This window comes from Phoenix dactylifera, chromosome 3 (assembly GCF_009389715.1).
Source record: "Phoenix dactylifera cultivar Barhee BC4 chromosome 3, palm_55x_up_171113_PBpolish2nd_filt_p, whole genome shotgun sequence".
In the NCBI taxonomy this organism is placed as follows: Eukaryota; Viridiplantae; Streptophyta; class Magnoliopsida; order Arecales; family Arecaceae; genus Phoenix; species Phoenix dactylifera.
Genome location: NC_052394.1, coordinates 6,286,542 through 6,299,539, shown reverse-complemented (window position 1 = coordinate 6,299,539; position 12,998 = coordinate 6,286,542). Strand labels below are relative to the sequence as shown.

Here is a 12,998-nt window from a genome sequence, read left to right as displayed (position 1 = left end):
TAAATTTTGCGAGCCGTAAAAAACTTGCCGCTCAAGCAACCATCCGGCAATTTCGATACCCTTCGGTTCTGCGTTCACACTACCAGGGTCAAGAGTATCACGTGTAAACTAAAATACCCAACTCAATCAAGTGACTGTCCGATGTGTCCCATTTTTATCAACATTTCTAAGGCCAACGTCGTGCCACGTCAAATTGTGTGCCAGGTTCCAGTAAACTTTGTGACACCAAATCGTTATTCCAAAAGGATAACCACGTAACGTGGCAGTATTCTAGAGGAGGACGGTCATCGCACGACACGGAGGGTTATACATAAGTAACGGCAGAGCCGGCCACCCACCCAGGCCACTCCGCTCGTCCCTCGTACTTCGCCGACGAATCGCCGCTGTCCACCGAATGGAGCCCCAAGGAACCATCGTCTTCAGCACCGTCGGATTGCTTTACTATGGCTTCGACGTTTTCTCCACTCCTCTCCCTGCCGACCTCGACGCCGCCGTCAACAAACTAAGGGAGCGCCGCCACACTGATGGCACCTCCGTTAACTTTAACGCCCAATTCGTGGACGAAGGCCAGACCGTCGCCTTCGTGTCCGAGCGAACCGGTTCGTCCCAGCTTTACCTGGCCGAGTCGCCGGACCACAAACCCAAACCGCTCCCGACCATTCTGGAAAGCCTGCACCAAGATCGCCCAACCGTTAAGAACGGCCTGGTCTACTTCGTCTCGGCCCATGAACCGCCCTCCGAACCGTTCAAGAGTTGGTCCGCGGTCTACTCGACACGCCTTGATACTAACGAGACCGTCCGGCTCACCCCGCCCGGCGTCGTCGACTTCAGCCCGGCGGTGTCCCGATCGGGGAGTTCGTCGCCGTCGCGTCGTACGGGTCCCGGCCGTGGAAAGGGGACTTCCACGAGCTTGCCACCGAGATCGTCTTGTTCCGGGCCTCCGATCGCTCCCGCCGCACCGTGCTCTGTAGCTGCGGCGGATGGCCAGCCTGGTCCGGCGACTCGACCGTGTTCTTCCACCGCAAAGCCGAAGACGGCTGGTGGAGCGTCTTCCGGTCCGATCTGACGGCGGATCTGGAGAATTCACGGGGCCCCGACGCCGCCCGCAGGATCACTCCGCCGGGGCTCCACTGCTTCACGCCGGCGGCGTCGCACGACGGAAAGCGAATCGCCGTCGCCACGCGAAGAAAGGGCACGAATTTCCGCCACATCGAGCTCTTCGATCTCGAATCGGAACGCTTTTACCCAATCACAGAGCTTCTAAATCCTAATCTCCACCATTATAACCCCTTCTTCTCGCCGGAGTCAGGTCATCTTGGTTACCACCGATTCCGAGGAGAATCGGCCCCGGGGGACTCCATCATCCCCAATGTCCATCCGGTGAAGTCCCCGGTGAGAGGGATTAGGATGCTCCGCCTCCACGCGACCTTCCCGTCCTTCTCCCCCGACGGCAATTTCATCGCCGTCAACGGCGATTTCCTCAACACCCCCGGGCTGATGGTCCTGAAATCCGACGGCTCCAAGCGATGGACTCTTCTGAAGGAATCGGCGGCGTTCTACACGGCGTGGAGCCCTACCGAGAAGGGGGTGATCTACACTTCCATCGGCCCTATCTTCGAGTCCATCAAAGCGACGGTCCAGATCGCCCGGATCTCTTTCGATCCCAGCGATCTAACCGACGATCGGGAGGTGGTCCCGGTGGCGGTGAAGATACTCACCCGATCGGACGCCGGCAACAACGCGTTCCCGGCGTGCTCGCCGGACGGGAAGTCGCTGGTCTTTCGGTCGGGGCGGTCCGGCCACAAGAACCTCTACATCCTCGACGCCGTCAACGGCGAATCCGACGGCAGGGAGGGGATCCGGCGGCTGACTGAAGGGGAGTGGACGGACACGATGCCGTGCTGGTCACCGGACGGCGAGCTGATCGCCTTCTCCTCCAACCGCCACGCCCCCACCAGCCCGGACGTCTTCAGCATCTACCTCATCCGCCCGGACGGCACGGGCTTGCGCCGGGTTCACGTGGCGGGGCCCGCGGGATCCTGCTACGTGGATAAGGAGAGGGTCAACCACGTGTGCTTCAGCCAGGACTCGAAGTGGCTCCTCTTCACGGCCAACCTCGGGAGCGTGACGGCCGAGCCGGTATCATGGCCAAACCATTTTCAACCCTACGGAGACCTGTTTCTCTGCCGGCTCGACGGAACCGGGCTGAGGAGGCTGACGTGTGACCCGTACGAGAACGGGACGCCGGCGTGGAGCTCGCGAGGTGGGCCCGACGACCTCGAGACTCTTTCCCTCAGGTCTCCCACCGGAGACAAGCTCCAAGGCCAGTTCGACGAGCCTCTCTGGATAACTTGTGACATATGACTGATAACTCTTCGCTACTTTCGTTGTATCTGAACCGTTGATCACCGTGCTAGTGTAGCGTTGCGATGTTGAAATAAAGAAGGGTTGTGATGTTGCCTTGTTCGAATAAAGAAAAATTAATCGAGTGTTCCTCCTGCACATCTTAACCGACCGGGACGTGGCTTTGTAACGAACGATGACACATGGTGCCAACTTCCCGCGAGTGTTGCCACGAGCCCACGACGCTGGCCACGTGGCACACATGCAGCCAGAGCCTAGACCGTTTTAAGCGACGGAGGGGCGCTACGCGGAGAGCCCATCGGGAGGTCTTGAGGATCGGGCCGTTGAAGGATGCCGGGGCTAACGATCGGCGACACGATCCCGGACCTGGAGGTGGAGACCACCCGGGGGAAGATCCGGATCCACGACTACGTCGGCGATAGTTGGGCCATCATCTTCTCCCACCCCGGTAATGTTTCCCTCTGTCACTCTTTTAGACATGGACCCTTAAGCTTCCATTCCGACGTCTGATTGGGTCGGTGTGCAGGCGATTTCACACCCGTATGCACGACGGAGCTGGGGAAGATGGCGGCGTACGCGGAGGAGTTCGAGAAGAGAGGGGTGAAGCTGCTAGGCCTCTCCTGCGACGATGTCAAGTGCCACATGGAATGGATCAAAGACATCGAGGCCTACACGGTACTCCCTTAAACGGTGACCAAAAAATTTCCATTGAAGTGACTTCCTGAGGTTGATTAGTTTGTTTGGCGTGAATACAATGTAGCCCGGGTGTCGCGTAACGTATCCAATAGTGGCCGACCCCGAGAGGGAGCTGATCAAGCAGCTGAACATGGTAGACCCTGATGAGAAGGACTCCAGTGGGAACCAGCTCCCGTCACGGGCCCTTCATATGGTGGGCCCTGATAAAAAGGTACCATGATGATTACGTAATTGTAAGTCGTAATTTTTGCGGCGGACAAGATCCTCTCAGGTGTGCATGATTTTGTGACGTATACGTACGGGTTGTCACTTTGTTGCGGTGGTGGAGCAGGTTAAGCTGAGCTTCCTGTACCCGGCGTCGACGGGGCGGAACATGGACGAGGTGGTCCGGGTGTTGGAGTCGCTCCAGAAGGCGGCCAAGCATAAGGTGGCGACCCCGGCGAACTGGAAGCCGGGGGAGCCGGTGGTGATCTCGCCGAGCGTGTCCAATGAGGAGGCCAAGGAGATGTTCCCTCAGGGATTTGAGACCGCGAATCTCCCGTCGAAGAAGAATTACCTCCGCTTCACAAATGTCTGATGTCGTTAGACTGTCTGTGATATGTTCATATGTGGTTTCTGGGTCATTCCATACTGTGTTGTATTATATGTTTGTGGTTTTGTTGTAGTTTGTGCCTTTGCGGAGTTTGGATCTTAATTTGTAGTTTAAGTTCGTTATTAAAGATTTACCTTTAGATTAAGATTGGCTGCGTTTGCTGATTGTTATATGTGGTTCACATGCTAACTGTAGACTGGCTGCGAAGTTAGTGCATGTTTGCTGGTTAATTGAAAGCGTTTCTACTGAGGAAAATAGAAAGATGTGACAAAGGCTATATCTGGCTCTACCAGGTTGCTGTGTAATGGCACAAGCATTACAAATGCGGAGGGGAAATATTGAGTCTCTGCGGTGAGCCCGAACTCCAATAAGAGGGAGGAGGGGTGAGAGGTCAGCGGGAATGGGGACATTGTTAGCGTTCCGAATGTCCTCCGCTGGGAAGTTGCTAAAGATGACAGATGCAACGGTATGCACGTAGGGGTGCAGGCGGCACAAGATTACGCATGGGTGCCGGCAATTATCTAGATCGGTGAGAGCTTTGAGCTTTGATAGAAAAAATGTTGGATATCTCGATCTTAAATCAGATGGTTCTTTTTGGTCAACTTTCATATAAATCGAGGTAAATAATTTTGGCGATGAGTTTATCTACAAGGGCTAATAAAGATCAGTAATTATGGAATACTATTGTTAGCGCATGCTGATTGTTTTTCACGTTATAGACGTACAACCTACCTTGGTTATTAACATATTGTATCAAATCAAGTAATTATACTGTTGATTATTTTATATAAAAAGATAGTTTGGGGATCCTAAGATAAGTTGATTCATTCGGATACTATTTTGTCAAGAATTCTTTTTTCTATGCTGTTATTTTTCTATGTTAATTTAGTTATTGAAAATTTCTGTCAAAACTTTTTTGGCAAGTGAAATTTTTGTAAGCCATCTTCGACTTCAATCTAGGATTCCGCAACAGCTCAAAGATGGATGGGAGTTGGTCGAATTTACTTGTCGGAGTTTGTCCCTAAAAAAATAGTGAGAGGTTTGAAAAAGTGGTGAAGTTTCTGGGGAGAAAGAGGAAAAATATATCTTGAGAATCGTTCATTTATTTTTTTATAAAAAGGAAGTTTGTCCGATACTGAGATTGATGGGATGTATTTCAACCATTCGACAACGACCGCAGGTATGGAATAAAATTATAACTATTTTGATCATGCAGTAATGATTGATCTGTCATAATAAGGTTGAAATAATAGGTTGTAACTATTGCTGAGATTGTGGTTTTGTTTCTATTGGGTATTAACTGTTTCAAACGAATTTCAATATGAGATATATGGCTCTTTTTTATTGCTCGGTTCTATCAAGAGGGGCTTTTTGGTTAGCCCTCCAACACTCTTTTTTATATAGAGAGGGTACGTTCGTATTAGTATTAGAGAATCAGGTTTTCTTCAACTCTATAATTAAGCATGCCTAAGTGATGGTAATACTAGAAAGAACTCTTGCTTGAGCTATAGTAGTACTAAATCAGTGCTTCTTTGAATTTGGAGGGCTCTAGCTAATTTTGCTTGAGTGATAATATGGATAATCTCTATGAAGTCTTTGTGTTGCATCATTTTTTGAAGGCCAATAATTGTTAGCTTAATTGGTTGGTATTTCTTATCTCAAATTTAAATCCTCGATACTGCAGCAGCAACACTAACATCACTAATAACAACAACAATATTACTTAGATCAAATCCTAAGTACTGCCACTGAGAATCGGCCTGTCGCAAGCGTCGGGCAGGAGAGATGCTGAAGTTCTTGGCGATGAGCTATTTCGGTCGTATAAGGCTGTAATCGCTATTAATTCAAAGGCTTCGTGGTGAGCTTTGGTTGGTCAACCTTTCGTATGAGCTATGGTTGGATTCAAGACATATCACTAGGTATTGCTTAAAATCTATTCCCATCTCACTTGAAAAATCCAAAGATTTCACGGATTCCTGAAAATGGGTTCTTGCATCACTAAAAAATCAAAGGTTCATAACATGAATAATGACAAAAGTTTGGCATGATGGTTATAGCTCTTTATCTGAATTTGAGCACATAGTAAATTAGAGAGTCCTTGTTTTTCTTGGGAAGATTGAGATCTCAATCGAGCAATCCAAAATTAATTAATCATTATGTATGTTATAAAATTTATCAAGAAATCAAAAGTCATGCATCTTGACCTCCTATTCATACGTCAAATATTGCAGGTTGTGATGTATTAATATTTTTAAATTAGTTCAAGACATATAAATAAGAATCTGGACTATTGATCACGCACTGCATGCTCTTTACAAAATATATATGTATGTGCCAAAACTGAATAGATTTTGATATCCAAAACATAATTATTCGAAACAACATATTGAACCATTAATAATCTATTTTTGTAACCTTTTTTTATAAAATGAAAGCCCATAGACAATTCCATTTATTTCAGCTCTCAGTAGCAGTAGCATTACACTTCTCATGGAAAATTAAGGAATCAATGCATTTTTGCAGATAATGATCTCATTGTGAGAGAAGTTGTTAATTTATTTATGGACCACTTGATGTATAGGAATAATATCTCATTATATACATCATGATTACTAGTATGAATTTTTATTTTAGAATATCCATCTTCAGTTTTATGGATTTCTTAAAAGAGAGTAGACAAGCTCGTAGCGGTTGATTTTGGTAGACCCAAAAGAGACTGCATCAAAATATTTTCTTTCTATCTTAACAAGCCACACAACATCTTGAGCTATGGCAAAAACGTGCTAATCTATTATATCATGGAAGTTGTAGGGAGCCACATGAAAATTTTACATATAACTAATATTGGCTTATTATGTGAAATAGAGGAACTTATTATGTTTGACTCGAGGAATTCATTTCTTTTGTTTTATCACAATAATCTCATGACACAAAAAGTGTTAGACAAGAGGATGCAGCTCAAATGGTACAGGGCTTATCACCCATCTTTGAACTGCCACTACTCTCAACCTTTTTTTTTGTGCATCTCCAATTTAATCACAAATAGAAACCTTGGAGGATAACTGATTTATGTCACTCGGTTTGACAAAAATTCAGCAGCAATCTTTAACCTTCTACCATTCTAATCTCATCATTTTTTAAAAAAATTAGTCATAGTCTAATCACCTTCATTAGCAATTAAAACAAAAGATCTGGGTACAGGTTGTACCTTTCGCATGAAAGAGTAATCTATCTTCTTTCATGATGTCATCCGTTGATTTGCGCTAACTCTATGCAGCTCTCAAAGCACTTCAAACTCTCTCATTCATAAGCTTGCATAGCTCTCTGAGCGATGTGTGCACAGTCCATTAGTGTATTCGTGGTGAATCATTCTTTTCACAAAAGATACAACCCCCTGACCAAAAGATCTTGCGAGGATCTAACCACGAACATCCAGGCCTTGTTTCAGCAGTTTTATTTTTACCTCTCATTCCTAGCCAACCTCGAAGTTCCAAAGTAGCTTCTTGTGCCTGCCAACGATGAATGCATTCACCAAACACATGGTCCTGCCGACTTATTTGAAGCCCATTTGTCAAATAAAAAAAAAACATGTGTGCACCTTATATCCTAATCAAATTACTTCCCTGGTTAGAACTATCTTTTTGAAGGTACCATTCAAGTACCATAGCATCATTGACATTCTTGAGTATGGATTCTCTATACCTAGGCACGTAGCCAGCACGTAATTGATGCATGCCTTAGATGCGCTCCTATATCACCCCAGCTAATGCGGTTCAGAGGTTTTAGATGAATCAGATCTATCATAGATTTAGACTGAATCATTCTAAACAAATTTATTTTATCTAGGATAAAATTATTAGATGGATTCTTTTCACCTTAGGTCCACAATGGATGGATCTAGTCTACCTAATAATTTTTTGAGGCGCCATCGCATAAGCACACGACGCTTACCCACAAGGGATCCAGATGTGACGAGCTCCCGTACATCCTTTTATCTTCTATTTTATAATCTCTCTTTCGTTGCTTATCCTCGTTCATGTACTCTTTGCCCTTTATTTGATTATATTATCCTCCTCAAAACCCATTGCCCCCTGATTTGATTTGATGATATTGTCGTCAAAAACGGTTGACCTCATCCAGAAGAATGTACCTAATCTTTATCCCATGATTCTTATCTCTTGCTTTAAAATTTAAAGGACTAAATTCTATTTATATATATATAACTTTGTCTGTCAAGTAAAATAAATTCTAGATATATGCTGTAATCTCTTGCTTTTAAAATTTAAAAGTCTAAATTCTAGACATATATCTATTTTTGCCTCTTAACTAAAAGGAACCGCCGCAATCCACCTATTCATCGATTGAGCAACGTATGTTACATCGTATGATTCCTGTCTCGTGCTTTAAAAATTTAAATGATTAAATTCTATGCATATATCTAATTTTGCCTCTTAAGTAAAAAAAAAAAATCACCGCAATCCAACTATTCATTCCTTGATCAATGCATGCTAGAGTGGTCAGTTATGAAGGAGGCAATCCAGTCCGCGGCTCGTTCGCCTTACGGTATATATATCTTGCTGCTATGGACGATCAGAAGGAGGTTTTTAGAAAGGTGATGGGGTTTTCTAATTAAAATGCTTTTATTCAAGGGCACTCTTATCCAACTGTCTTCATAATCTTAATTAGAAAATCTCCTCACCTTTCTAAAAACCCGCATTTCTCAACCCTTCATCTAAGTCTAGCCAATAATTTAGCATCATTATCTCTACGACTTCATCCAACTACAAATATTTTGATGCAATTAAAAAAATGAGAGATCTCTTTGTTGGTACTATATGGTAGCGAGAATTCACAAGAAAACTTGGTTTAGAAGTCAAAGGTCAAAGACTACCTTTCATGACCAAAAGCGAGCTAGTTGCCCTGCATGTGCTCACGTGGGCTGCATCAGTCTAAACAAAGCCCACAGAAACTTTAAAAAAACAATAACAGAGGAACACTCACACAAAAAAACAAGAAACAAGGGACATAGCTAAATGACTCACAGCTGGAAAACCTTTGAAACCACTTCATCATATATATGAAAGGCGACCAAGCGGCAGCTGTACGATTACAATGTCGTACCCTTCTTCCACTGTTCACTTTGCGGTGTTCAAAGTTGACAGCATGTCCCTACCAACCACACGCTTGTTTACATGGTAAAATCCATACAATGCATGCACCTACCCATTCGTCCACTCTCGAATTCCCTATATATAGCCCTCGGCTGGGTTGCTTATTCTATCAAATCATCTCTCTATCACTAAAGCTGACCCATATCCTCTTCGTCAGCACATCACTTCTCTCTTCCTTCTTTCCTTTCGTCTACAAATCCACTCCTATCCTTCTCTCTCCCACACATGGGCAGACCAAGCTCAAGCTCGGCCTTCATTGCAGTCATGCTGATGATGACCACAATATCATCAGCTACCTTGCAGGTTGGTTTCTATCAATCAAAATGTCCTGCAGCCGAGTCGATTGTTAGAAGAACTGTCACCGAGGCTGTAGCTAAGAATCCTGGGATTGCTGCCGGCCTCCTAAGGATGCACTTCCATGACTGCTTTGTTAGGGTAAAAACATTTTCTTCTCTCAACTTATTGTGGTATAGTTATATATATAAGGGAAAAAATGGCAGCGTTGCTTATTATGCATCGCAATATAAATTGCAGTGAAAGTTTATTTGGTCTTGTGGTATTGTCGTAGGAGAGCTAACGATATCTTATTAAACTCGAATCACAGGGGTGTGACGCTTCAGTGCTTCTTGATTCAACCCCAGGGAATCCTGCGGAGAAAGAAAGTCCTGCAAACAAGCCAAGTCTACGAGGATTCGAGGTGATAGACAGAGCCAAGGCAGAGATCGAAGCCCAGTGCCCGCAGACAGTCTCTTGCGCAGACATTCTCGCCTTCGCTGCTCGTGATGGTGCCTTCCGGGCTGGTGGCATCGACTATGCTGTGCCCGCAGGGCGTCGCGATGGAAGGATCTCTTTAGAGTCTGAGGTACTTCAAAACATCCCTGCACCCTTCTTCACCGTCGACCAACTTCAACAAAACTTCGCACGGAAGGGTTTGTCTCGGGACGAAATGGTGACACTATCGGGTGCCCACTCCATTGGAGTCTCTCACTGCTCATCCTTCTCAAACCGCCTCTACTCATTTAATGCTACGAATCCACAAGATCCTTCACTGAACCCTGGCTTTGCTGCCTTCTTGAAGACCAAGTGCCCACCTCCATCGAGCACTGGAACCGGCCAAGATGGGACGGTACCTCTTGATATTGTGAGCCCAAACCGCCTCGACAATTGGTACTATAAGAACTTGAGGAGCAGCAAGGGATTACTGACCTCAGACCAGTCCTTGATGGACGATCCCTCCACGAAGACGATTGTGAGGAACAATGCCAACCGTGGTGCTGAGTGGGCAGCCAAGTTTGCTGCAGCAATGGTGCGCATGGGGTCCATTGAAGTGCTCACCGGAACGCAGGGTGAGATTAGGAAGAACTGCAGGCTTGTGAATTAGATTTTTTCATTAATGTGTTGGATGTTGGGACCAAGTGTCGTGTGTTTTGGTCATTTTTTTGAAAATAGTGTTTTGGTTGCTGGTCGTTTGTTTTATTCAATGATCGGGTGTTTCCATGTTACAGTCCAAGTGTATTGCTTTCTCTAGTATTTCTGTTCGATTATACCAATCAGTATAGAAGTGTTTGTACCTTTTCTGTGTAAAATCCAGATCTTTTTTTTTAATAGAAATTTTGGTTCTTGTATTTTCTTTAGTTATTGAGTACTAATCCAACTATCTAATATGTATTTAATTCTCACCAGAAAAGGAAAACAAAAATAAAGATCGAGAGATGAAATTAACGAGTCATATGTTTAGATCGATATTCTATTTCATTGGGAGCAGGATTTGTTCGGTAATAGAATCAGAATTTTTTTTTTTTGAAACATCAGAAGATGGTAATTGATTAGTGATGTGTATCAAGATCGACCACAACTCATTAGAGAGGCTGCTCAACCAAAACTCGTCACGAAGCCAGCGCATGCACCACCAATTAGGGCCAATCACTTGGCACGCTCGGAAGCACACTGCTAAAATTTCAAAAGCTCTTCATAGTTGGCGACACCTTAGCTGAGATCCCAAACGATCTCTGAAATTAAGTTGACCTACTGGGCGGGGCGTGAATCGCGTGCGAAAAGCTTGCACCCGATATTCGGAACATGAGAAGACCTGCCAATTCCAGCCGATCCATGAGCCCGAACTTTACAGCGATAGACTCTCGCCTACGCCTATACAACCAACTCTCTGGAGGACTTTTTAGGTAAGTGCTCGGTTACCTCAATAGACCATGGAGAACCTCTTTCTGATCCCTGAGTATCGTCATGAATTAGGCATTGGAGGATTTTCCGTCGAGCACATTCCAACAAGAAGACTTTCTCGTTTATGCTATTTCAGGTCGGAGCGCGACGTGGATCAGCATTTCGGCAATCGCCGCAAACATTAGGTCTCAGCCCAGCACGATCCTAGCAGCCGATTGTCATGCTCTCAGGAACCAATGCTTCACTCGGCGCCAAGAGAAGGCCATGGCAACAATTACAATAATGCCCAATACCAAAAATACTTGTATACAAGAACTCTAATGATGTCTAGAATGGAGCCGATCTGAGCTAGATAGAAAGTAGTAATGAATGATTAAAGCCCATACAAGTACCATTTCAAAGGTATATAGGTATTTATTAGAACCATAAATTGTTGACATATAAAGTGCTAAAACACTGGCTGCTCTACCATACACTTTACTAAAGTTTATAAAGTTTATAAAGTTCCATGCGGCTTCCCATAGGAGCAGCCAAAGTTTGCCAAGTCCTGGATTGGCAAAAAGATAACACGTCAAGCCTCCTACGCAATCATATCTTTGACCATTAATAAAAAATCCTATATATAAAGCAGATGTTCAATGCAGAGGTCAGAACACATCTGAAAGCTAGCCCGCCGTGACATCAATGGAATACTGACCGGCAAAAGTTTGCGGTGTAAAACAACGGCAGGAATAACATCATAACAGTCATAATTGAGTGACATTGCTACACGTGTATCATACATTTGCACTGCATGCATTTATACATACATACATATATACATACATGCACCTGTATATATATCTATATATATATATATATATATATATATATATATGGATGAATGTATGTGTGAATGTATATTTGTATTCTCAAAGGCTTCTTTCATAGTTTCATATCTCGTCCCGTTATAGATCCTACTCCTTCACCATTGTCATATGCTCCACTCGATTTGGTTGCATATATACCTATTACTGATCATAGGATCTGTACTAGTCCGGAGGCTTTCATGGTAAATGACCATGAGGAAAATTGGACTCAGCGTTAATTAGACTTTGAGGGTATAGCAACCAGATGCATGCGTCATTTACAAGTAACACTACCGGGGATGGTGTGGAAGGATAGGAGTACGAGACACTCCTCCCCAAATTAAAATCCCTTAAAAATAGGTAGGCCTAGATAAATGACATAATGCATGCATGGAAGGCAAAAATGATAGATGCATCAAAATAAGGAAATGATTCCTGAGAGAGAGAGAGAGAGAGAGAGAGAGAGAGAGAGAGAGAGAGAGCATAATCCGGAAAAGGATTAAGCCTGAATAACCTTTAAAATGCTTTGGCAGAAAGCATTCTCCCTAGCTCCGTACGTCCTCCTAATTGTTGGGATACTTGCTCTCAGTACCTTTCATCACTTGGAAATTTGGCATGGAAAGTGCTGACTACGGCCCGAGAGAGAGGAGTGTAGGGCTATTTATAGAGGTCCTGGCCCTCCTGGGAGGATAAGGCTAGCTTAACCACGTTCAAATTGAATTTCCAATGCACCAAAATCACATGGTGGAAAGGATGCTCGGATGGCAAAAACCATCGGAGCAAGAAGAAGTTGTTGAAATACTCTATTGGCAAATCATTGCTATTAAGATACCAGAAAGTTGTTGATTCATTCCATGATATCATGGGCAGTTCTAAGGATGCCAAAAGGCAAATCAAGTAGCTGATTTCTTGGCAAACTATGCAAGTGTGGAGCACCACAAAGCTGTTTGGAACGATGGTTTTTCCACTGATCTACCACTTTAATTAGAGCAGATGCTCAGTGAATTATTTTCATAAGATTGTAGTGAAATTTCTTCACTCTTTGTTATCACAAAAAAGGATTTCAAAATTCATGAAAATCAAATATGATGCCTGTTGGGATGTGCCATGCCAAAAAATGCCATCAGGATGCCCAACCTTATTGGGCCG

The 12,998-nt window shown here is 44.4% G+C and overlaps 3 protein-coding genes across 3 annotated transcripts; all 3 read left to right on the top strand.

Moving 5' to 3' along the window:
• The first annotated feature begins 279 nt into the window (after nt 1-279).
• LOC103701039 lies at nt 280-2,470 on the top strand. The gene is given in 2 exon segments (XM_008782976.4): nt 280-851; nt 854-2,470. Coding segments are annotated over 2 exon segments (1,968 nt in total). The 5' UTR covers nt 280-394; the 3' UTR covers nt 2,365-2,470.
• LOC103701040 (1-Cys peroxiredoxin) lies at nt 2,456-3,797 on the top strand. Its single transcript, XM_008782977.3, has 4 exons — nt 2,456-2,812; nt 2,891-3,039; nt 3,125-3,271; nt 3,392-3,797. Exons 1-4 carry the CDS (start codon nt 2,695-2,697, stop codon nt 3,635-3,637), a joined length of 660 nt encoding a protein of 219 aa, XP_008781199.1. The 5' UTR covers nt 2,456-2,694; the 3' UTR covers nt 3,638-3,797.
• A 5,152-nt stretch (nt 3,798-8,949) lies between these two features.
• On the top strand, nt 8,950-10,408 carry LOC103701041 (peroxidase 5-like). The gene is made up of 2 exons (XM_008782978.3): nt 8,950-9,258; nt 9,428-10,408. The coding sequence occupies exons 1-2, from the start codon at nt 9,049-9,051 to the stop codon at nt 10,202-10,204; spliced, it is 987 nt and encodes a 328-aa protein (XP_008781200.2). The 5' UTR covers nt 8,950-9,048; the 3' UTR covers nt 10,205-10,408.
• Nucleotides 10,409-12,998: the final 2,590 nt, after the last annotated feature.